Source organism: Genypterus blacodes, unplaced genomic scaffold (assembly GCF_046128005.1).
Source record: "Genypterus blacodes isolate CSIRO-AG114 ecotype Tasmania unplaced genomic scaffold, CSIRO-AGI_Gbla_v1 ptg000067l_1, whole genome shotgun sequence".
Lineage (NCBI taxonomy): Eukaryota > Metazoa > Chordata > Actinopteri > Ophidiiformes > Ophidiidae > Genypterus > Genypterus blacodes.
In genome coordinates this window covers 7,578,460-7,604,399 of record NW_027466879.1, presented here as the reverse complement: position 1 = coordinate 7,604,399, position 25,940 = coordinate 7,578,460, and the positions used below count along the sequence as shown (strand labels likewise).

The following is a 25,940-nucleotide window of genomic DNA, read 5'->3' as shown; positions in this document are numbered from 1 at the left end:
TTGTATAAAATAGGACATTAGGCTTCTGACTAATTTTGTGCTGATTTGGACACCTTTCTCTCTTCATCACCAGTACCCTGAGAGCCAGAAGCCCCAGCCCGAAGACGAGCACCAGCAGCAGCAGCAGCAGCCCAGATGGAAAGACGAAAGGGATAGAGAACGGGAACGTGATCGGAAAATCAAGGATGACCGACTCAGGCCCAAGGACAGTCAGAGCGGTCCAAAAGAAGAGGGCAAAGAAAGTGCTGACGCTAGGATCTCTGAGGATCACCGTGCCATGAGCAAAGACTCTCGTTCCAATGCCCACATGCAGTTCTCATCACCACTAGCACAGCATCAGGGCTACATGCCCTACATGCACGGCTACCCCTATGGACAAGGCTATGACCCCAGTCACCCCGGATACAGGGGCATGCCCTCAGTCATGATGCAGAACTACCCAGGTATGACATGAAGGTCCTTGGAATAGAGTGAAAAGACTTCCCCAACCATAATCAACATGAACCACAGCAGTACTTTAATTTTTTTTATCGAATTTCCAATTTCCTAAGAAAAACTGGAACTTTCTAAATTGGGGCAGCGATGTTGCAATATTGATAGTGTGCCCTTTCATTTTCCGCACTAACGTGATCCCATGTAGCAGAATTATGCTTGGGCTAGACAAAATGTGTATTCATCCAGGTGCATTGGGTGAAACAGCCCTGTCTCCTGCGTGTCACTCTGAGTCCAAATTAAAACTTGATCTTGGTGCTGTGGCTGTAACTTTATTCTGCATTGCATTCTAACCTGATTTTGAACCTCCAATTCTCCTCATCACTCTGCTGTAGGCTCCTACTTGCCTGGAGGCTATCCATTTTCTCCATACGGCAGCAAAATAGCCGGCGCCGAGGACGGCGGTGACAAATCTCGCGCTAGCCCTACTGTCACCAAATCGGCGTCGGACTCCAAAGCCTTGGATATCCTGCATCAGCACGCCAGCCAATACAAGAGCAAATCCCCCACGGTCGGTGACAAGCCCCCCCACGACAGGGAGAGGGAGCAGGAGAGGGGCGCCGGCGGGGACAGAGACCGGGAAAGGGAAAGAGAGAGAGACGTGGACCGGCCGCGCTCCTCCCCGTCCCAGCGCATCATGCCCTCACACCACCACCTGGGATACCCCCTGCTGTCAGGCCAGTACGACCTGTCTTACGCCACAGGTCAGTCCCCTCCTCAGTGCCCCGGCCTCTGCTCACTACACTCAATGTTAGACTGATCATACATACATACATACAGTACATACATGCATTATTCATCACATACTGACCACGCCAAGTAGATCACTGCCAGTTATCTAAATAAAAGAGGTCAGCAAAAAAAGTCATTACATTTTGAATTTAATTAGGTGTGCAATATCAAATCCTAACAGCTGATGATGAAGCATTACTAATAGAAATTCAGAACCTAAATAGGAAGTCTCACTGATAGCCGTCCATTCTCCAACTTGCCTTAGGTCTCTCCTCATCAGCTATTGTTGCCAGTCAACAAGCAGCAGCCCCCTCCCTCTACCCACCAGCACGGAGGTGAGAACGGTAAGACCCCCTTAGCTGGAGAGACGGGCAATAGAAAAACAAGCCTGCTGAAGCCTGCCGATGCCAGGACACACACACAACTCTATGTAAAGTACAGATCAAGAATGGCAGACATCTAAACCATATAAAGTGACCGTGCCAGTTAAAATGTACGTGGGCATATGTACATTGGGTTCAGGTGTAGATGCTTTGTCAAAACACGTTTCTGTCTGTTTTATTTAGTCTGAAGTGAAGGGAACAGCCTGTCCTACCTGTCCTTGTATCACTGGTGTTGCAGAGGCAGCAGCCTGTGAAGCTTGGCCAAACAAAGGACCTGCTTCACTCGCTGCAAGCTTGTACAATATGCAGTGCAGCACTTAGCCCCTCTGCTGATCCTCAGCAGGTCCTCTGAGGACAAGTGGATCGGTGTTGATAATGCAGACTTTGAAACGGCTCGCCAAGACTCAAAGCAAAGTGCAGCCTGCGGTGACATCTAGTGGCGTCTGTGTTGAATTACAAGTGCAGATTCAATTCAGGGTAGAGTTAGATAGACACTTATTATGTGGTGCTTTTTGAAGTTTGTGTAGATTGGTGAGTAAAGCAGTAATAAACACCCCTGCCTCTGTGTATTCTCTTGCAGGGAAACCTGACCGCCACACCTCAACCCTGCAAAGATTCATGTGACTGGCTCACATGAGAAGAAGATCTCCTGGGTGTTACCCTTTAGACATCAGTTGAATGGTGTTTGTATCTATATTTTTAGTTTCTGCCCCAAGGCTTGGCAGATTGTCGGTCCCCCCCCCCCCCCCCCCTTACCTGCCCTCCCCTCCGCCCCCCCACCCTCCATGCAAATGACCCCAATTCTCAAACCTTGGACTTGTGAGAGGACTGATACAACCCAGGTTCAAAGCCATCACTCTGCTCTGGTTAGGCAGAGGAAACACCAACCCGCTGATTATCTAGTCTTTGCACTGTCAAAAAGAGACTAATGGACTGCCAGAACAGCTTCTTTTTTTTTTGACTGCTTTTTTGTTTTTGTCACACGCAGAAAGAAACGGGCTGGGAACTTTTTTTTGGAGAGTCGGGTGAAAGGAACGGGGTGTCAAACTAAATTAAAGACTGACTACAAAGTGAACCATGATGAAATGATTGAAACTTATGTGTTTGGCTCGTCGTAACGCCACGACACGACAGTATATCCTTAACTTGACAAACGTACGGCTATATTTCGTGGGGGAGAGGGAATATGGCAACGGCTGCTTTCTTCAGAGACTTGAGAGCCTGAGATTGAAGTTTTTTCATTTTCCATCGTCATTGTTTTCAAACCCATCCTCATTTGAACCCCCTCAGTTCGTGTTTCAGGGATGATGTTATCATGTTTTTGCGATGGGACCGCATACACCTCAATTGAGAATAAACACTATTCATGTTTTGTTTTTCTTACATGTTTTTCTTTGCTCGGTATTAGTTGACTTCAGTACTTCCCCCCCCCCTCCCTCCCCCCTCCTCCTCCCCTCCCATATCATTGTGTTCATCGCTGATAGCGTCTAATAATGCAGCGTGTGTGTGTGCCGTTTCCCCCCTCACTTCTGTCCTCACGTTCAAACAGTGAAGCCACATTAGCAAGCGATGGTCAACTTCTACATTTTGTTTACCCAAAGTGAACAAAGTGATCTCATACTGTAATATAACCTTTTGTTTTTGTGTGCAAATATTTATATTAATCCCCAGCACACATTTCTTAAGACAATGCCGTTGTAAACTAGGACTCAGACTTAACACTTGGCTCTGATCACTGCTGACGTTCCTGCTCTCCATCCAGGCAGGTCCCTAAATGCCTCACTGTGCCCCCACGCCCCCCTTCCCTTCCCCCATTTTGGTTGTCTTGTTGTGAATTCAGCATTATATTGACTCAAGCTCAACTTTTTCCCCCCTCACAAGCTTGAATAGGTGCCGATTGTTCATCTTGTAATGAAATAGTTTGCGTAGTGCATCGCTTGCAAGTGTGGCTTTACCGTGACACCCTCACTTCGAGGCAGTTGTGTGTGTGTGTGTCCTTTCTTACCGGTGTTTATCAGCTTACCAGCGTTGGATCACTTCACAGGATGACACCCCTGCGACATCTTCCTTTCTTTTTCCCTTCTCTTCCTGGTGCCTGTGCTGTGAGGTCACAGGCACCGGCACTTGAAAACAAGCAAAAAGGAACGACCCTAAAAACCTTTCAACTGTTACTACTGCAGAACAAACACCCAGCACTCACAGGGAGAGAACGGATTCGTCTAGAAAGAGCCCAGTGACGAGACTGGAGGAGAGGCCTCGTGGGTAAAATGGGAACTTGAGACCTGAGCATTGCTCTAGTTTTTGCTTTTGAAGCTCGCACACACACACACTGGTGCAGCGACTCTGATCCAACATCCAGCGCTCGTGTTCAGTTTATCAGGTTTCAGGTGTATCTTGATCTAACTCTGTGTCTGTACGGCAGCACGGGATTCTCGGTCTGCAGACATCATCCCTGATCTTCATCCTGGCCTGCAGCATCGGCTCACCAGCATAAGACTAATGCTAACACTAACACTATGGTTACACAGCTACTAGTGAGCAAAAATACACATAGTCCTATTAAACATTGAGGGTATCTTATTCTTAGACATGTGACTAACTCAGGCAGCATCATTTTAGCTTCGGTTGAACGTCGGCCTGCATTTTCCCAACAATGTAGCTTTTGTTCCTGATCTCTGACATTGTTCATGCTGTAGGTAGGGCAACTCTGAAGACGGGATGACTGCAACCCAAGAACCCTCTCCACCCCACATACGGGCATGGGCAGCCAGCCTCAAATCAAGATTAAACCTAAACGTGTTAACCTGTCTAATATCATCGACACACAAAGAGCGGCTGGTACATTTCCAGCTGGGGGACTGTCTTGGATTTAAATGACCTTTTATTACTTCAAACCTCAGGGGCTAGTAGGTGGAATTCTATCCTTATTGCATCTGCATTGATTCTAGAGTACTTCTCTGCATAAGCACATATTCTGCTCCGAGCTGGAAGTGCTGTCGCGGTGCAACTTCATTTCAGATGAGAAATCGTCTCGGGACAGGCCGTTGTTATTCTTTTCCACATTGTGGTGCTGTGAAAGGTCTTGGCACTCCTCTAATGCGCCGCAGTGCAACTGAGGTAATAACCATTTTGTCTTTCAGTCACATGCACACTTCTTCCATTCTTCCATTGCATTCGGTTCCATTACGACTTAAACTTTCCCTATTTTCTCATTCAATATACAAACAGGTTATCCAGCAGATTACTATCAAACGAGTACGAAACTACAGCTCTTGATTTCTGAGGTTTCGGGACATTCCAAGTGAATAAGTTGCCAGATTCTCATCCCACGAAATTCATAGAATGGTATATGTTTGACTTTTTTGCATTTTTAAAGAAGAATGGCTGACATGAATAAGTTGAATGTGGTGGTGTTTGACTTGTACTTAATCTGTGAGGGTAATCTAGGCAGCTGTGATGTTGTCATTAAAGTGGATGGGTTTTAGTACCAGCAGAATGCATACATATAGTTTTTATCAGACAATGGTTGTGACAAGTGCATTTGTTCTCCCTCTCTCTGAGAGTAGTAATGTTATCTCAGTAGTAAGCAAAACCCAGTGAAAATCATATATACTAAAGTGTATGAAAACCCAGAAAAGTAATGTTTGCTATCAACTTATTGGAAAAGTGCTTGGCTCTTGTATTTTGCAGGACTGTATTTGTTTCATGGTGAAGAGTATATTTATTGGCCAGCAGTTGTCTCAATTGGTGCCTAGTTGAACATTCTTCTGTGAAAACACAGACACATGCTTGTTTGTTCTTCCTGTCCCACCTACTGTCACACAGCCCCCCCCCATCCCCCCATCCCCTCCCCTCCCTCAAAGTACCAGCACTGGTACTTGCAAGGATGTTTACAATGTCTTCATTTTCTTTCTGTGTGAGAAATTCAGAGATCTTCTCTCTCCTCCTTTCCCCTTCAGGAGTTTGTGTAAAGTGTACATTACCATGGTTCTTTTTATACAATACTCTGTAACTTGCCTTTGTAAATTTGGGCTGGAAAAAAATAAATCTTTTTATGAGACAATCTGCCCTGGGAGCTGTTTACTGTTCTCTGATGTGTCCAAGCTGCGGAGGGTAAAAATATCCAGAATACGGTTTGTTGGTCACAGTGTTCGTCTACGCTGCCCTGCTATGGAAATGAATTGAGTTTACATGCTATCTATGCAAACTGTGCTGTGGCGTGTGGCCACCGGAGAGCAGTGTCTCTAAAGGGCCAGGCTGTGCTGCTCTGTAGGCTTTTTTCACTTCATTTTTCAGATGCTCGCTCTGTACTGCACAGATCAACAAACGTATTTTTAAACCATTGATATTTTCTGTTCCAGCTGTGGCATTAACTTGTTTGTTTTTTTACTATTTGTTTTTATTGAAGCAAACATTTTACATGACATTGCGCATACAATTATAGGATATTTTGGAGATCACTTTTTCATACAGAAAGAGAGAGAGAGGGAGAGAGAGAGAAAGAAAGAAGGTTGTAGTATTATTATTACTAATGTTGTTCAACTTTATATGTAGACCCTGAGGTAAAATAGGCAATAAGAGGTACAAGTAGATTGAAAGTGAGAACATGGCACAGTAGTGAGTCCAGGATGGCATCATTGATGTTGATGCAATGATGTCATAGGGTAAATGGCATGTTGATGTATTTTAAATGTATTTTGATGCCATGCAAAATACATGACATCATATGCTGTGGTAAAGAGAAGGAGAGAGGAGAGAAACAAAGAGCACAAACAAAAAAAACAAAGAGAGGACATCTCACCCAGGGACCCAACACAAACCCCACATGTGGCATTCACTTCTACCAAGCTGTTGTTATTTATGAAACTGTCCTGTAATACTGCTGACCTGACGTCACTCTGAGGGCATTAACATAATGCAACCTCGCTGAAAGGGAATGATGATGCTAGGGGTGATTTTGTTGAGTGTAAATAGGAAATCTGATTATCCTCTATGCTGTCAGTTTGGGAGAGGGAGGAGGGAGGAGGAAAGGGGAAGGAGGAGTTAAGTCAGCAATTTGCTGAGCCACTGGCTTTTCCACAGAGCAGCTGGCTGGCATCAGGACAAAATAGAGCACTGAGTAAACGCACACCTAGAGGAAGACTCGTCTCCTCTTGCTGTAGGACACTGAGGGCGACTTCCAGGGGTTGTTCATGGGATGCACTATCTACGCAGCCAGCTCTAAGGCCCTGCCTGCTGACGAGGCCTCAGGCCAAGACAGCTACTGCCAACTCCCACACTACTGCCACTCTCATGGTAACTGCAGTCAGAGGATAGCAGCCAGCAGAGCCAGGTCAGTCAACAACACACATGCTGCACACACTGAGCACCACATCGGACATTTTTACCTTTTTGAATGACACTGACTCATTCCAAGCCTGAACTGAACGCTATTGCATAATGCACAAATGTGGAGAGAGACAGGCTCAGCCAACTGAGGGATGGAGGCTGTGCAAATACGTGTGCGGCTAAATATCAGGAAGGTTTCCCTCATGTAGCCGCATCATGAATGAGACATGGGCTCATTCACTTTTAAACATAATGTATGTACTTTCAAGTATTTTTGAATGTACATATGAACTCAGTCAGCTGGTTTGGGGTCTGGATGCTCTGGTGTGCACGGGGGTCAGAGTGGCTTTATATTTGGTGTCTATAACAATGAACAGTGAAACTACAGTTTTTAACATGGCTGCCATATCGCTTATCGTGTTATTTCTTCCGTATCTTCTAGACATTTGAAGTCATTAGTAGTTTGATTGGCTACCTTTCTATGACGTCAAGGCTGACCTGATTCATTGCTTCTGAAGTTACCATTCAACCTATTGGAACACGCCAGCAAGTAAATGGAGCCCAGATTAATTAGTTAAATTTAGTTGTGAAGTCCTGGCCTTGATTAAAAGCCACTTGGTTTTTGAAGGTAAAACCCTCAACACGTGATGAGCTAATAAGACTGAATCTTTCTTTCATTGTTGTCCTATTTCTTTCTTTTCTTCTCTCCTTCCTCCCCTGCCCACTCCTCTCCTTACTGCATCCCTCTTTCCTCCATTGTTTCTGTTTCTTTCCTAGCATCTTTCATAACATACTTCACATTTCTTTCCCACCATATCTCTTAATTCCAAGACACTCAGTATTTGCTTATTTCCATACTTTCTCATTCATTCTATCTTCAACTGGCCTGAGGAACACAAATCCCCCCCCCCAAACTGGAGACTAAGCCTGAGGTTTAACATGCAGTGCCTATACTACAAAATAAACAGAACAGAATAATACAGCATATATTGATCGTTTGTTTTTATTCAGATATAGCAAAATGTTGCCATTATACATTGAGTCTTGTAAATATTATTTTATAGATAATAATTTAAAGTAACATATATTTATTACACAACGTAGATATCATTTATTTATATTTATTTTCTGGTGGTTGTCCTCTTGAACGTGCAAACGCGCCTGCAGACGTAATCACAGGCTGCTTGCAGTGCGCTGTGTGTGTGTGTGTGTGTGTGTGTGTGTGTGTGTGTGTGTGTGTGTGTGTGTGTGGGTGTGGGTGTGGGTGTAAATCCTGGTGTAATCCCTGGTGAGTAAACAGCCGCTCTGGGTTGCTCTGGGCTGCTCTGGGCTGTAGGTGAAGCTCAACCCACCGCCGCACTGCGAGGAGCTCCGGCTGCTCAGTCTCCACACGGCGCTCCTGTTTTAGCGTCGCTCAGTCGTGCCGCCGCCTCTATCTGTGGACGAACGACACAAAATGATTTTCCCAACAAATGCAACGTAAAGCTGAAGCCTTTGGCGGAGCGGGAGAGAGGAGAACAGCGTGAGAAAGTCCCGCTACAGGTACGACAGCTCGCTCAGGCGGAAAGCTAGCGACAGGGAGGGCGACTTCCGGTTTGGGTTTCAAAACAAATCATTTAATTTCTAACTTATTTACTTTTCCTATTAATATGGGATATGGGATATTTGTATCATCCAGTTAGTGTGGATTAATATTAATATCTGCTTTTATTTCGTAAATACATTACCTCACTTCCGAGTTTGTTTGTATCCCTTTTATTTTGACAGGACATTGTTTTTCATGGTGAATAACACTGCTGTTACTCAAACGCAGCAGTCTGTGTGGGACGTCACTGGAACATAAAATATCAAATAAGCTTTTTTGGGTGTTTCTAAGCTGTAATGTAGCAGGAAAGAGACAGCAACAAGTTCAGTTTGTTTGTCATAAAGTATTAATTATAATTTTCCTTTGTAGTCCTGTGTTTATGGCTTTAGTTACTTTGTTTTCTAACTACAAGGTTCACTACATCCTCTTTGAATCACAGTATACAGTGATTTTATGTGAGTATTTACAATTATCTTATCTCAAGAAGTTCCACAGCCTTTGACAAGAGCACTTGGAGCCTTGTGGAGGGCCCCAAACACACTTGTGTCATTAAAGGGCTATTTTGAGGAGTTTGCACACAGGGGTGGTTATTTCAGGAGGTCTAGATCAGTGTAGATAAACTATCTCACAGTACAAAGGCTGGATCTCTGTCACAGGTTCATTAACTCTGAGCTGTGAAGTATCACTCGCACGAGCGCAGCTGTCAGGCACAACAATAATGAGAAATGACACGCCGACTGGGGAAAAGGAGAAAAGTCTTTACACGTATTTACATAAGGTGCATAATTAACTGCAGAGAGCTGTTGCCTTTTTTAGCTTGGGTTCCGGATTGTTTGAGTTTTACTTGTCTGTTCTTCCATAGTATGCTTTGAAGTCGTGATAGCTTTTACTCTCTTCAGTAATACAAGCAAACCCACTAACCAGCCCATGTAAATCTTACACCTAGAGTAAACACATCAGTCCTGACAGGAGCTCATACAGCCTTTAATTTGTTTGCTGAGCAAGCCATTGGCAGAAAGCACAGTTACAATTGAAAGGAAGAGTTCAATGGCTTAACAGCAGTCCCAGTGGCTCACCACCTTAACAAGATTATAGCTTATTCAATTGGACGATGTCTTGTGACAGCACACAATGTCTGTCTCCTGAGAACAATACAAGAAGGAGGAGAGGTTGGCATGGAGTGTGAGCCACGTACTGTCAACAAGAGGCAGCCCAGAAATAAGTTGTTTCTTGAATTAAAAAGTATTTATCTTCAGCTCTGGAACATCTTTGTATATTCCTTCTGGTAGAATGATCCACACTAACTGCATTAGAACAGGACTGGTTTGAAACAAATTAGGTAACTCGATGTATAGCATCACCAGCAAAACTTGTTTCTGCAAGCCGATTTTCATGCTGCAGTGGAAACCAACAACTTCCCCGAGGGCAGGAAATCAATCTGAAAACGTATTATATGCTTGTTTAAATGTTGAGCAGTAATGGAAATACAGTGCAGTAGTATTGATACGATGGGAAACCACTTTAGCATGCTGCTAAAAGCTCTGTGATGTTAAAACAACCTGATTTGTCTCCATAGGATCATATTGACATTGATCATATTGTGGCCCTCAAAATATTGACCGAAGGAACTTAAGCAGCTATACAAGGAAATTCCCTCATAACTTCAACTGTAACAATTTCTGTTTACATTCTCTGTGCTACGGTTCAACGGTTTTCTGCAACAGCCCACAGGCAACCTACTGTGTGCTAATGAGGGTAGGGCAATTGAAATGCAGATCATTTTCTTTTAGAAGGTTTTAAGTGCGACCAGTGGAGTCTTCTTACAATTCACTGCAACCAGTTTCCTTTCAAACTGCAGTGGAGCACGACTGCAAGCTTCCCCTTTAAACAGTGTTTTCCATTGAGCTGCGACACCACAGCCAGGCTTGCTCTCGCCCTTAGGCCCGCAGTCTGGGAACATTGATCCCTACCCAAACATTAACCACAGGCTGAAAGACCCCAAACAAACCTTATCTAGTACAACCGGCCCTTCACTTTTCATTCAACCCTCTGCTGTCACACATCACAAACACATGTAACCTCTCAGACCAGGAAGCTTGTGTTATTTAAAAAGGTCAGGGGCCGACGTGACGCATCTGGCCAATTAGAGAGATAAGTCCTAGGAAGCTGCATGCAGGAGCACAGATCCATCAACACCTGTAATTATAGCAGAGCAGGTGGTGACGACGTCCTCGCTCACAGAGGAAAATATGACATGGAGCAGGTGTGTGTGAGAGAGAGAGAGAGAGGGAAAGTTCAATTTATAAATGTGTAGAATAAAGCAGCAGCAGCATCAAGTATCATATTTCCCAATGCTGATATTGAGTGATAACAAAGCCAAGTCATATGTAAAAGCTGTTCTGTTGACTTTGCGCTAATGATCAAGTTCACCCATCTGCGTTAGCTTGCACCTGGTGTGTCATTGCTTCTTTTCCAAGACATTTGCTGCCACCTGTTTGGACAAACGAGCCTCCGACAGCTTGACAGCTACCTGAGCCAGACGGTGCAGCATCCTAACCTTAACCACAGCAAACCTTTACCTATCAAACTCTAACCCAAATACTGTATCTCTCCACGGGCCTGTCACAGTTCAGTTCCTAACCTGTGTGTGTGTGAGTCAGAGGACATTGTGTTGAATCTAGGCTGCGTTTTCACATTGTACGGTTTTCTACCGGCGCTCTTATTTTCTCGGGGCTGCATTACCAAATGTTTGTGTAAGATGTAGCTGAGTGCTGCACACATCAGGTCAGCCATCTGTGTAACCTCTGAAGTGTTGTGTTCCCGCAGACAGCTGAGCCAGAGCAGACACCGGCCCCATTTGTGCGAGCGTAGCGGGACGGCTTTGCATAACGGAAGATTATTACATCGATGCGTTGTAAACAAGCAGAATCAGGCTGTGCATGTTGCGTCATCACGGCCGTGTTGATTCTGAAGCCAGAGTCCACTTGTTTGGGCGATAAACATTACTGGAAAGAGCTCTTTGTCTTTGAAGCCCAATCTGTCTTCACGAAACACTCATTTGATACATGTAGATGAACATGAAGGTCCCGTGGAGAGCCGCCTGCTGTTGACCCGGCGCTGTGCGTATGTCTGTGTTTGTGTGTTCAGGGGCAGAAGCATGACTGAGCAGCAGGAGCAGAGTGAGGAAACAGGCCTGCTCTCAACACACGACCTGGAGCCCCACAAGGACGATGACACACACGGCCACTTCAGGCAAGGCTCACAACCCACACATCATGCACACACACACACACACACACACACACTCTCTAGTCTTGCTTTCCCTATACAGCACACACACAAGCACACACACCGTCTGTATCCTGTGCACAGTCATGGGTTACAGCCGGAGGATTTATTTTATTATTGTTTTTATTACAGCACTTAATGTGAGCTTTTATTTCAGCTGTATTTAATGTCCTATAATGGCCCAACACACACACACACACACACACACACACACACACAGGTACAAGCACATAGAGACTGGAATATCTAAACTGTGTCATTCGTAAAGGTTTATAAGTTAGGTTAGGTAAGGTAGGTTTCCTTTAATGTGTGTGTGTAGGTGTGTGTTATAGACTGGCAGTAGGAAAAAGTGTGTGCACATGTTATATAAGAGGGCTAATCCCGGGGAGCCTGTTCTGAGATGGGATTTAACTCAGCGGCACAGTGTGTGTCACAGTGTATGTCACAGTGTGTGTCGCAGTGTGTGTGTCTCAGTGGTTTCAGTTCATGGGAGGAACCCGGTCACTTGATCACACACATATCTGAGTTAAACCCGCAGCATTATGTGATTCACCCAGAAATATGTGAGCGATCAGCCCAGGCGTTGTGTGTTAACCCATCCCAGCACCTGCACACACACTCTCACAGCCGTGTTCCTCTCATGCACGGTTGTAATCTCTGTGGATAGCCGACAACTTTCACAGCCAATGTACATAACCTTGTGACTGGCACCGTGCCAAGGGAAACGGAGGAGGAGTTTTTGCTCTTGCCTAATTAATAATAAAATAAAATAAAAGGAAAATATTGAAGTGACGTTGTTTCCACGGCTCCCTGACAACATTTGCATGAAATAGGTGGGAGTTGCAGTGAGACTGAGCCAAAGTCTCCTAGTGTGATCAATGGGGTCTAGGCCCCTGCAAAGGTTACAGAGCAAATTCTTAAACTGCTCACTTTTATAGATAGATTACTAGATTACTGCTTTTGGTCATTATTATATATTCTGTATATTCCATAAGTCTTAAGTGATCTGCAAAGAAGAGAAGAGAAGTGGACAAGGACAATAGCTGCTAACCACACAATTGGTTTATACAACAATTTGGGCAGGGCTGTCACACACACACAAACACACACACACACACACACACTCACACACACTCACACGGATAAATCCATTCACACCTACAAGCAATTATAGGTTTTTCAGAGAGCAACCGAGTGAAGAAACAGCCGACCAACCATGGCTGCTTCACTGTCACTTTGCTGTCACTGCCTGCACACATTTGCGTCGCCTCCCGTTGTCTCTTCCATGTGTAGCTGCCACTTTCAGGTCCACACAGACGGCAGCGTAAAGCAGCTTGACCGTAAATTGTCCTTTAGTCAAAATTGCCCCTGCTTGTGAATTCAATGGCAGTAACAATTTTGCCAGTAAGTAGCGCTATAATAAGGAGTAAACATAAACAGGTTGATGTTTCAAAGCCTATTGGACCCGTTTGTTGGTCAGAGCACCATCATACTGCTTACTGGTTGTTTGAACATTGACATTGTGAAACCTCTTATTGTGTAAACAAGGACGAGCTGCCGATGAAGAAACCGCGGTTAAATTTAGCCTTTCATGGAGTCACCTCAGCTTCCGCCCTTAAAGCCACACACCGATGACACATACAATAAATTTGTCTTTACACAATATTGATCTCTCTGTTTCCTACCATTTGCTCACAAACAAAGTTCTGGTCACATTCTCCATGCATTCCCTGTACTTGTTTATACTTGTCTTGCTCCATATTGCTGAGATTTGATGGTCCAGGTTTGGTTTTCTTGAGGCTGAACAACACGTCCTTGTTCACTTTAGCAGTTTCAAATGCAGGCTGAGTCACAGTCAGTGGCTCTCTGGGCGGTTGGCTGTATATGAATAGTAATAGTAGTAACATGAATTATCACTTTGAGACGTGTGCCCTCCTAAAAAAGTTCTATTCCAATGAGAACTCCAACCTTTGCTGCAGATAAAAAGGTGAGAATCTATCTGCTGAATCCTTTCATATGAGACTCGGGAGACAATTTGAAACGCCTCTGTAATTCATTCAGGGCTCTCATCTTTTCCCTTGAAGGTAAATGAACACATACACACACACAGGCAAACACACACACACACAGTCCATCCATCTATCTGAGCACTCGTGGGCCCATTTTCTGTGCTTGCAGCTACATTATTGACTGAGAGTTCACTGTTAAACAGGCCACCAGTGGGAGATGTTCAGTGTCTAATTTAGGATTCCATTTAGGATTCTTTATAATTAGCTTGACATTTCAGCTTCACAGCCACACACACACACACACACACACACAGACACACCCAGACACACCCAGACACACAAGCACACACGCTGGTCGTGGACAGGACAGTTTCCTCTTTTCTGGGACCTGCAGCTGTCAAAATGCCAAACAATTGCTGCTTCCTGCTTCTCTAATGTGAGGATTTGCTGTTTGTTTTTCTTTTTTTTTTATCACTGTAGTATTATTTGTTTACATTACACAGCTCAAACAATGAATCAATGAAAAGATTAAGTAAAAAATTGACACATTAATCACTAATGAATCCATTAATTAGCCGGATTCTAACTTTGTTTCCAATAGACATGTCAATCACATGTGGTGTTATTGCGATCCGTACCTCTGAAAGCTACAGCAGCCTGGAGCAGCACTCACCTAGATGCTGAAGCGCTATTGATTAAGACCTGGATTGTGTGTTAGAGAGACTGACGGAGGGCAAGAGAGAAGACTAGAGAGCAGTTTTGTCCCCACAGAGCCGCCTGTGTTTTTAATAATCTCTCTTTTCTCTCCACCTGGGAGCACAGAGCCCCTGCGGAGCCTATTTATAGGCAACGAGCAGACACGGCCCTATTGTTCATAACACGGTCACAAGGCAGCACAGTGTCTCTTCAGCAGTCTGAGAATGTTCATCAAGGAAAAGCTGTGTAAGATAATGATCTGGTGGCAAAGTTGCACACTTGTAAAGGATATAAACCTGCTGTGTGTCCGAGCACTGAGCAAACAAAAGCAATGTGGAGGAGCAATGCTGCGGATAATTCAGCGTTATCTGTGCATCTTCTTTTTAGCCACCAGCGTTGCCTTTGTTTCATGTTCATTCATTAACACAGATTATATACAGTAGAGTACAATCGTCGCCTGTGATCAAATAGATTCCAGATCTCTTTGAATACAATAGCATAGCATTTTCCGGCCTTTATTCATCCCTGGAAAACAACACAAACAAATAAAACACTCTCACATTCTTGGAGGAGAGAGAACAGACACGGCCGCCAGATGAGGGTTGATTTACCGCCTCAGATTCCGTTGAACACATAATCCTCTTTGAGCTCGACACAATTCTGCCAACAATAGCAGTCCTCTCCCTGACCGCTCGACACTCCGTGGTTTGCAGCTAAAGCCTGTTTCCTGTCTAAGAGGAGGTAAAGGGTCTTAGGGGCCGAATCAGGTGAAGGTGAATTAGGTTAAAGGCAGGAGTCATGACTAGCAGAGAGGGTGAAGCCTACATAATGAGCAGCACCGTCCCAGTTTGTTCAGTTTGTACAACTCATAGTCTTTGTGTCCTTTGCTTGTATTGTTTCTCTCTGGTTGTGCTGTAAAAGGTCTCTTATCTCTATTTAAATTTAATATAGGAAGGCAGTTAGAGCTCTCCATACATTCAGATTCATGTCCCTGTTTACTGTGGCAGCAGGGACTCTTTGCTCGTTGGCAGTGAGGCTGAGAGGCCAAAAGGCAGCACACAGTGTTCTGTTCTGTTCTGAAGGTGATATATGATCATTAATCATGTAGAGTGAAAGTAATGAATGTCTTTAAGTGTCTTTAGTGCCTCAGCAGAGAAGGCAGCACTGCTCCTGTGACATCTATACTGCTCTGCTATAAACAACACTCTATTCCTGCTTGCTCGCTCTCTCTCTCTTATCTCGCTCTCTCTCTCACACACACTCACAGCAGGCAGCATCTGTCTGTCAACCTCCACTCCCTTTCTGTCGTCTAACCTGCTTTTTTTAGCCTTATTGCAGATGTCAGCAAGGTAATGTAGAACTACGGAATGTCACTTTTTAAAAATACATTTCTTACAAACCTTATTACATCATCGCTGGAAGCCATGAATAGAGTACTGTATCATAACATAGCATGTCTCTGTAGCGCCCCCTACTGCTGGATTCTAATTTGAGTGAAAATCTTTTGAGACCAAAGAATACCAACATTCACCACAGGGGGCGTCGCTCCCTCAGCTGTCAAGTCTTAGAGAAACTGCAGTGCAGCGACCGCAATATATTTTACACATATAAAGTTGCAAACTGAAGCTTTAAGCCTCTTAGTGCCTGTATGATTTCATCTACATCGGCTTCTGAAAATTCAGCTTCTCGCCCCTGGAAAGAGGCAGTGGCTCAGTGGGTAGTGCTTCCGCTTTGGAACCGGAGGGTCGCTGGTTCGAGCCCCTGCCGAGGTGCCCCTGAGCAAGGCACTGAACCCTCAATTGCTCCCCCCTCTGCGAAGGGTGGTAATGTAATGTAAGTGGCTTTGGATAAAAGCGTCTGCCAAATGATCGTAATGTAATGTAATGTCTCAGGTGGATGCATGATCTTGTTTGCATTACATCATCATTGTCATTCAGCTGTAATATACCGTACTGTTATTTACTGTGCTTTCCTTTGTTTCAGGTTTCACTTGATTGAAGACTTGTCTTATGAAGACGTGAAGAAATGTTACCGTGGCTCGGTGAGTCATGGCATTACAACGGTTGTGTGTGTGATTGAGCTCAGTCAGCCACCTTCATGTTCTATACTGTAGGTTCAATTTGAGTGGCAACTCAGGTTAAAGATCTAATGTGCTTTCATCCACGATGTTTGCTTACCAGCTGTTTGCTCATGTTAAGATTATTAGAAGAAAATCTGTGTGAAGGAGTTTAATCCAAAGTGCTAAACAGCTGATGAAGCTCTTTGCACCTCTCCAACCTAATGTTCCATTAGGACTGTAAGTGCCATGTTCTTAGGGACAGGGTCTGCTCCAGCATGCACAGGCTATTATTAGAAAGACAAAAACAGGGGAGGCGGACAAGGGATCCTCAACACCCAGACAACAGCAAGCACAGCAGATATGAGGAAAGGAAGAGGAAAGAGATCGAGGAGAGGAGGGAAGAGGGGGAAACAGTTTGGATTGAGTTTGAGCTGTGAGAGGGGAGAGCAGGGAATGAATGAGGCCTGTTATGTACTCAGAGAGAGAGCGAGAGAGAAATGTGCAATTATTTTGAGAAGTGAGGGCGAGAGGGAGAAAAAGGACTTTGGGTGAAGGCAAGAGAGGGGGGTTGGAAGGTGGGGGGTGGGATTCAGGATTCAGGGTGCACAGGATTGCACTCAGAGACACAGGAGGAGCACTTGAGGCTGAGAGAGAGAAGCCTCTTTCTACTTTCTAAGAAAGATCTCAGTGGCTGTAAACTGAGGCGTTGGTGCAGTTTATCCGTAATGGTGTGTGCGTGTGTGTGTCTGTCTGTGTGTGAGTGTGTGTGTAGAGTAGAGTAGAGTTAGTTTCACAGAGGCAGTCCTCTGTCTGACCATGGATAGGGCATCAGTGTGTGTCTTGCAGCAGCATGCTCCAGGCCTTGGATGTGCGTGAGTGTGTGTGTGTGTACGGCGCCAACGTGCTGAGCCTGGTGCAGAGCTCGCGTCCTCTGAGGGAGCGGGTGGCGTCTGCAGTGAGCGGAGGCGCCGCTGGTGCCGGGGTGGCTGGCGGCGGCGGCGGCGGCAGTGCTGTGCATGCAGGCCGCTCAGCCAAGGAGCTGCTCATGACTCTGCCCTGTCCCTCTGCACAGACTGTCAGCAAGTACAACTCGCAGTACCACAAACTCTTCCAGTGTGTCCCCAAGGAGGAGATCCTCATGAAAGGTACTGTACCTCTAACCACAAGGACAACTCTGTGAAAAGCTCAAATGTGATGTATTGTGTTTCTGCTGCTGTTGAATGAAATTTAAAAAAAGGAAACACAATGATCTGAAAAAGAACTTCACCTCTTAAATAACAACTAAATATCTGCTCAAACTGAATTTGCCATTAAGGCGTCATTGAGTCAAGTTTGTACCACTTAAAATCCTCTTAACTGGATGATAAGAAGCTTTTGAAATCAATGTATTTGCTCTGTTCAATGCTTCAAAACAGGCAATTTTAAGGCAACTTCTTTAATGTAAATGAAGGGGCTTAGATTTAAAGTATTTGTATGTTTAGTGTTCAGGTCTGTATACAGTCTGACCTTTATGGAGCCTTTATGGAGGTCAGGTCTGTATACAGTCTGACCTTTATGGAGCCTTTATGGAGGTCAGGTCTGTATACAGTCTGACCTTTATGGAGCTTATAGTGTTCATTTTGATTTGAACGTTGGTACTTTCAGGTGATGCTAGTCCAGCTTTGCTTTTTACTGAAAGGTATTTTGAAATAGTTTGTCTCCTTCTTGTATGTAAACATGGTTGGACTCAATATTAGAGGAGGTTGATATTGGCCTCTGATCAGGTCTCACAGTTATCAGCTGCATCAGGTTTCATATCTGTATTTGTGTATCCGTATCTTATTTAAACGTATTCTGTAGTGTGACATTCCTGGTACTGTGTCCGGCTTTGACCGCAGCGTTCCCATCTGCTCAGGCTCAGGAACACCTTCTCTGTCTGGTCTCAGGATGATCTGCTCCTCGGGCACAGCAGCAGCAGCTTATCTGTTCGGGGGACATGTTGTGCTCTGTGTTGTTTGCCCACATTTCCGTAGTGTAATATGTTACTCCCACTGAAATGCCTCCTGCCAGACAAACACACAGGTCCTGAATGCCATGAAAGCTTTGTGCTTTACCTCCGTAACATGTTTAAATCACTGAACAGGTGGATTTACAGGATGTACCTGGTTAGACACACGCACCAGGAAAGTAGGCGAGAGTTTGGTCAAAATCGGCGACGTCATGACTGCTAGGTTATCCCAGGGGGGAGGGGGGGTCTTAAAGATCCAGCCAGACAGTTTTCACTCAGTGTGCACAGGATATATGAGGGCAGAAGAGCATAAATGTGGGTTCCTTTTTTACTATTAATTCATTTCTAGTGTTCCTGACTAGAACATCTGTCCAGTATGTCCCATTTAAAATGAAACAGTTCTTGATGTATTAACTATTGTCAAAGTGCTGCAGGGTGCAGGTTTGTAAATAATGTGTGTGTCTCTCCTGTCCTCAGTGTACTCCTGCGCTCTTCTCAGAGACATCCTTCTACAAGGCCGCCTCTACATCTCCAGACACTGGCTGTGTTTCTATGCCAACCTCTTTGGCAAGGACATCAAGGTAGAACAGAGAGACAAGACAGTCAAAACAAAATGACTGTCAGAGAGTTGAACAGTTTAACACAATGTGACATGCTGATTGACACGACCTGACAAGCTGTTTGACTGAAAGTCAATCAGGCCCTGAGCCAGACTTTCAGGGCTAAAACTCCTCAGACTTCCACAGGCGATGACTCTGTCTGCTCTGTGGAGTTGTGTAGCAGCAGCAGGTACACTGCCTGCCATTATACATTTATTTTCTCTGATGTTGTGTGTTGCTCCTTTCCCTTCTCCTCCTGAAACTCAACCTCTCCTGACTTTTGAGTGACAATAAGCTTCTTATTCAACCTACATTCCTCACATTCTGACTGAAACAAGATGCTTTTCTTTTCCAGTAGGTTGATTTTCTTCTCCTGAGGCTTTTTCTCTGTTAAATTTAACCCCGTCTCTCCATTTCTGTGCCTCTTCGCTCCACCAGGCCTGACCTACTAAACTCCTACACTTCCTGTTTCTCTTTTCCTCTCTAGGTGGCTATCCCTGTCATTTCTGTCAGGCTGGTGAAGAAGCACAAAACAGCCGGCCTAGTGCCCAATGGCCTGGCTATCACCACAGACACCGGGCAGAAGGTAAACACCTCCACCACAGCTGCTGGGAAACAGACCGCTTATGCTGATTAGTGCTGCAAGTCTATATTTTCCAGCTCAGGTGTGATGGAAAAACAACACCGCGCTATAGATAGAAGCAGAGTGGAGCTCTGCAGCTCAGGAGGGAAGAGGAGGACTTATATAAACTCTCTTTCTGTTGCTGCGAGGGTTAGTTATTGCAGCTTTCCATTCAACAAAAAAAAGGAAGAATTTCTCTGTGTTGCCTTTGTGAGGTCACATCTGTCTGATCATCATCAAAACCAGTGCCGTCTCGTTCCATCACTCGATCTCAATTTGTGGTACGATTGACTGCCAGTTGACCCGCCACATTTCTGCTAGACAGTCAAAAGAATTGAAAGCGTGAATTTTTGTTTAAAACCGACCAACAGTTCCAGTTTGTGGCTTGTTGGTGAGGTTTAAGAATCACTGGTCTGTTAAATCATCTATACTCCATTGTGTTACCTTGGTTACTGACATTGACACCAATTGACACCAATGCAACACACTGCAGACCAATAATGAGGTGAAACCATGAAACTAGGGCAAAGCTACAAAACAAACTAGTGTTGCTTCAGAAGCTCCTCCTCAAAATGAATGGAGCTCAGTAGGGCACAGTTGAGAGGGACTGAGCTGAGGCTAACTGAAAACACGGCTTTCTTTATTTGTTTTGTGCTTTTACTCTGAAATTCTAAGAGAAACTTGATCCTCCCAGTGTTAACGTGGATTCGTCTTTCTTCTATTCCCTCAGTATGTGTTTGTATCGCTGCTATCGAGAGACAGTGTGTATGACATCCTCCGCAGAATCTGCACACACTTACAGGTCAGAGCAAACACACTACATCGTCAGCACAGGCCTGTGTGTGTGTGTGTGTGTGTGTGTGTGTGTGTGTGTGTGTGTGTGTGTGTGTGTGTGTGTAAGTCAGTGTAAGAGTTCATTTCCTTTTCCTCTTCAGGTCAATGGGAAGAGTCTGAGCTTGAAGCAGTTCATGGAGGAGCCGACCTTATCACTGGTCAGTGAAGAGCAGGGACAGCTTGTCTCTTATTCCTTGATGTAAATGAATGAAATTGTGAGGATCAAAGCGAGGGATCTGGCTATACACAGCCATTAAATGAGCTTAAACATTTCCAATTTGTCTCCCATGTTGACCTAGAGGCCTCTTAACATCGTTCACTTCCAGCCCCCTCTGACCTTCAGGCTGATTTAGTTCCTCAGGCAGACAGGATCAATAGATCAGGGCTATAGCTGCTGCAGCCTCACTCAATGATCCTCCGCTGTGCTATCAGAGCAGCTCCACTACTTAATAACTTTATACTAAAACCTAATTCATCCCTGTTTACATGCTCACTCTTGAAAATACCTGAAACTGAACATAATCAAGGTAAAAGGAGGCAGCAATATATGATTCTGGCTGAAATTGAAACACACTTAATTATGCGTTTAGTGTCTTCCCTTAATGAGTGAATACTGTAAAAATTTAACATGTTTTCACTCTGTGTGCATAGTGGTGCTGCAACATGAACAGGGTCAATATGATTTTTCTTTTTACATGAAATCATTGCATAATAGATTCCAAAAGAATGATTGAAGGCAATTGTAATTTGTGTTGTTATTATTATCCTTATGTAAGCTTTAGACTGGTAGCTCAGTGGACTGGGATGCTTATTATGTAACCTGCCAGGGGCCTTGGTCTAAAGCGATCACATCTCCTCTTTATCCCCACATTTCCTTTGCCTCTCCTGTACCAGCTTTGAGGAAACCCCTGTGATTGATGATATATTATATTGATTTAACAGCTAGTTTAAAATTATTTCACCAGGAGACCTCTATGACATCTGTCTTTTGATCAATTCCAGGTCAGTTTTGATCAGAAAAAGCCTTATAGCTATTGATTTGTCCGCCCTCCTCTCTGCAACAGGACGGGTTCCCCACCACAGATGAGTTCCCGGTGGTTGATGAATACCCGTCAGTGTTAAAGTGGAGGAGGAAACCCTCGGTGGTGTCCTCTTCCCTTCCAGACCTGCTGGGAAACTCCACCAGCAGCCTGGACACAGGAGACATGTCCTTCAAATCAGAACAACCTCTGGAAGGTGAGCAACCTGTTCAGCCATTAGTACTGCTGTCATAGCTGAATACAAAGTCTAACGCTTTACTGGCTTTCGCTTTGTTGTTATGACTGATTAGCTTTGGACTGTGATATACTGTTATGAGAGGGATTCACGTCACTGTTTCAGGATATTCATGTATTGTGCACTCTTGTGTGCGTATAAATATATTACATAACATAACATTAATCTTCAAATGGAGACTAAATGGTGTTGTGGATTGTAAAGCTGTGGGCAGATGAACATGCACTCAGCCTGAGGGTTAGGATCATCTCTAAACACACCTGTGTGTTAATCCTCTTCTCTGTTAAAGCAGCATTATGTAACTTTTTGACCTGAAAATGGAGTTAATCCAGCTAACATGGAAGATGGGCAGATGGTGGAAGGAGAAGGGAAAATAGTCGGGTCTCATTGTGCCAGGAGGGAAATATGGAATGTGACTGGACACACAGTAAAGCTAGAGCCAAGCTGGCGATGTTCCGGTACACAAAGCAGACAGTGAATCATCTCTCTGCTCCTCTAGTTAGTAACACACACTGAGCTGAGCTGAGTTCTTACAAAGTGTGAGTGTTGGTATTCTGAGTTGAGCATCAGTCATGGAAAAGTAAACAAATAACAATAACACAACGCTAGAGGGCGCCACCGACTACATGCCACATGGGTTTAAACACTGTTAGGCCATGCAGATTGAATCCCAGCTGCTTGTTTATCAGGTGGGCAGACACTTATGCACAAACCTGTTTGAGAAAAGATTAGAGAGATAATATGAAGAGGAGTGTATGATTCAATATGATACACAAATACTGATTAAGACCCAAGCTGTGACAGGAGATGGTTCCTTATTCAGTCCCCCTTAGGTCTAAAATGGAGAAAAGCTGTAAAAACTGCAGTTTTTCCTACATTCCTACTTTTGTTGCAAAACACAAATACTTGTATCAGTTTCAAACAGCAGGCATCCAATATGTGAATGCTATAGTCTTAATGTTAAAGTTATTATCACAATGACTCCAACTAAAGGAGCTCTCCTGGCTACCAAACCTATTTTCAAATGTGTGTGCGCATGTGTGCGTGTGTGTGTTACAGAGCGAGCTCTGCAGACAGAGAGAGGCCTGTTATCAGAGCCAGCAGCAGAGCTGGGCCAGATGGAGTACCAGCTGCTGAAGTTCTTCACCCTGCTGTGAGTATGAAGGGGGACAGTAAGAAACACAAACTGCCTGCTCACCTCCTCACCCTCTCACCCTCTCACCCTCTCACCCCCTCACCCCCTCACCTCCTCAAAGCTGTCACGCAACATGGAGGTATAAGTTGTTTAATCGGTCTGAGTACAGGGGATCAGGGCAGGTAGAGCAGTGGTTCATTTGTGTTTTACTGCAGACAAGTTGCCTTTCATTTGATCCGATGATCAAGGTGCGTCAGCTCAGATTTACTGACTTTGCCTCACACTGCTGTGACTCAGAGGCCCTGAGCGCTGCAGTGTGTAGTCGTAATCACTAAGTCACTCAATAAGACTTCAAGGACACATCCATGCTGACATGTCCTTGACCAGGTTATTGAATCCATATGAAGTGCTGTCTCATTGTCCCTGACCTCTGACCTGCCTTACAAATAGTAAAGAGAAGAAACCAATTTGTTTTCCAGCTTATGAGCCACTGTGTAACCAAAACACAGAAACACAATAGCTGTGATTTAATGCAGCTGTTGTCAACTAAGCTCAAAACCCCTGAATTCAATAGATTTTAATTGTTTACCACTAGGGGACACAACAATGACCACTGGTGCTCCATGAATCCCAGCTTGAGAACCACTCATGTGGGCAATATACTGCAATAACACAGATTTGACAAAACAAAACAGCAAGTGGACACTATAAGCTCCACATAGTTTATCACAGGGCTTTGCATTAGATTGTACATGTGTAGTTATTCATCTGGTGTTTTCTCTAAATGCAGTGCACGATACGAGTACGAATGCACAACATACTGAGTGAGCACAGAGTCAGTGTAGTCCAGTGAAGCCTGATAATAAGTCAGACGTTGCCTCCCAGTGTTCACTAAGAGGTATTGCAGCTTTCCCTCTCATCGTTCCCTGGTTGATTGTCGTGATTATCTCAGAATTGAATTATTAACTCATAAATTACATGAAATTTACATTCATTTACATGTGGTATGTGTTTTCAGTATTGTTCTGCTCATCCTGTCGTCGTGCTACTTGGCGTTCCGTGTGTGCAGTCTGGAGCAGCAGCTGTCCTTCCTCAGTAATCCAACTCTGCCTTTACGAGAGAGGTAAACCCCGGCATTATCCTGAGAGGAGGACTCCGTTCTGTGGTTGTAAAGCCTCTGACCTTTCTCTGTCCTCATCTGGTGCAGGTAACCACTGCTTCCTGCTGTGGACTGTCATGGCTGTTTCGTTTTTCCCTGCTCAGTCGATGATGCACAGATCCTGGATCGGCGTGTGAGGAAGCAGCACCAACCTGCTCCCAGGCATCACAGGGACTTTCCTCCACTATGCAAACAGACTTTATTTATTTCTGTATACACAAAAGTTATGATTGTGTACAATGGCCTGTCCCTTTAATTTCACCTTTAACAACAGGACAATGCAATGCACAGTAAATGACATCTGTCCATTATTAGTAGATTCCAGTGGAACCTGATGTTTTTATCTGTGGATTTATCCACGTCAGTCTCGTGTTGTGTTGTGACCAGCAGTCATTATTCGTCCTGACGTCACCAAACCAAACCAAACCAAACTGTACTTTTGAAAAGCGTTTTGGTAAAGTTACAGGGTTGCAGACTCAGTAGGAAACTTCAATGCACTTTTGAAAATATGTCCATTATGTCACAATTCCTGTATGTTTCCGATGTCTAGATGTAATTGCTGCTTAATAACAGATGTCCAGTTTTCATTTGAAGGTATTTTTGGAAGATAATGTTATAATCACATACTGAATGAAGTCACCTGGCATTGAACTGTGATATAATGGCATGATTACACCGTGGGTGTGTGTATGTTAACTATAATGTGAAGGAGATATTTCTTGAATAGGAGTTATGTATATTTTATGATAACATGTATATTTTTATGTTTTAGTCATATTAATCTGCTGCGTCAAAGGAATGTTTCAGGTGTTTTTCCTTGTGTGCATTTCAAATGAAGAAATCTAAAATTGACACACTGGAGTTTGTAGTAAAAGAGATGGAATGTCGATTTTAATATATTGTGTGTGTGTATGTGTGAGTGTGATGGTGAGGTATATCTAAGTAATAAGTAAGTAAGAAAGACATCTTAATATATATGAACAAATTAGAGACGTTTAACACTGCACTCCAGAGCAGAGAGATGTTTATGATGCAGCCTCAAAGGAAATTGTGGAAAACTGTAATAAAACCATAAATCTGGAACACAATATGAAGTACAGTTTTTCTTTACAGCATGTGAATGATCCATTATCACGTGTGCAACTAACAATATATATAACAGAGAGGACATGTGAATAGATTTCATTTGATACAGTTATTATTTGACAGTATTAATTTTATTCTGTCAGGATTGGTTGAAACTATACTGACATCTAGTGGTCACAAAGCGCACTAACTAGTTAACAAGTTGATCTGATGTGTAAATAGACAACTACTATATATAAAACCAATAGGAGCTATGAGGGTAACTTATGTTTGATTATTGCCGATTGATTGTTGTTCCTGGAGGTGATGGGTGTGTCACCGGGATTGGAGCGCTATTGGGTGATTGTTTATAAAGTGTTCACCTGCACGCTGATTTGACTCAGAGGGGCGGTAAGCCGAGGATGGGTACTTTCTGTGGACCGTAAACGCAACGCAATGCAAACGCAGCGAAAACGTATTTTCGTAAGGCCTCTGTAGAAAAACAAATTACAAACGGAACTTAATGAAGTGGAACTGCCTTTTGTGGATCGATGTGTGTTTAGCCCCTCGCGACGTTGTTTTTAAACATCCTGCAATACAGCCGCAATAATTGTCAACAGAAACTCACTCTTTCAAGGAAACCAAGTGTCGATTTACGGTATGCACGGCGCTGCATGAAGTCATTCACTGCT

The 25,940-nt window shown here is 44.1% G+C and overlaps 2 protein-coding genes across 4 annotated transcripts in view; both read left to right on the top strand.

The window, feature by feature from the left end:
* The window catches only part of znf609b (zinc finger protein 609b), a 57,081-nt gene extending 53,059 nt beyond the window's left edge, over positions 1-4,022 (top strand). Inside the window, exons 6-9 of one of the 2 annotated variants that reach the window (XM_076155650.1) lie at positions 74-443; positions 828-1,196; positions 1,490-1,568; positions 2,188-4,022. In XM_076155650.1, coding sequence (XP_076011765.1) covers positions 74-443; positions 828-1,196; positions 1,490-1,563 — 813 coding nt within the window. In that variant the 3' untranslated portion in view covers positions 1,564-1,568; positions 2,188-4,022. The remainder of the gene's footprint in view (positions 1-73; positions 444-827; positions 1,197-1,489; positions 1,569-2,187) is intronic. The other variant, XM_076155651.1, reaches the window with a different exon arrangement.
* Positions 4,023-8,277: 4,255 nt separating this feature from the next.
* Positions 8,278-25,271, top strand: gramd2aa (GRAM domain containing 2Aa). 2 transcript variants are annotated; one of them, XM_076156329.1, is made up of 12 exons: positions 8,278-8,477; positions 11,668-11,772; positions 16,497-16,554; positions 17,645-17,717; positions 19,037-19,140; positions 19,646-19,744; positions 20,511-20,582; positions 20,716-20,772; positions 21,679-21,850; positions 22,949-23,042; positions 24,043-24,147; positions 24,232-25,271. In XM_076156329.1, exons 2-12 carry the CDS (start codon positions 11,678-11,680, stop codon positions 24,233-24,235), a joined length of 933 nt encoding a protein of 310 aa, XP_076012444.1. In that variant the 5' UTR covers positions 8,278-8,477; positions 11,668-11,677; the 3' UTR covers positions 24,236-25,271. The 2 variants fall into 2 exon arrangements, with proteins under 2 accessions (XP_076012444.1, XP_076012445.1); XM_076156330.1 differs by lacking the exon at positions 8,278-8,477 and having other exon boundaries at positions 11,509-11,772.
* Positions 25,272-25,940: the final 669 nt, after the last annotated feature.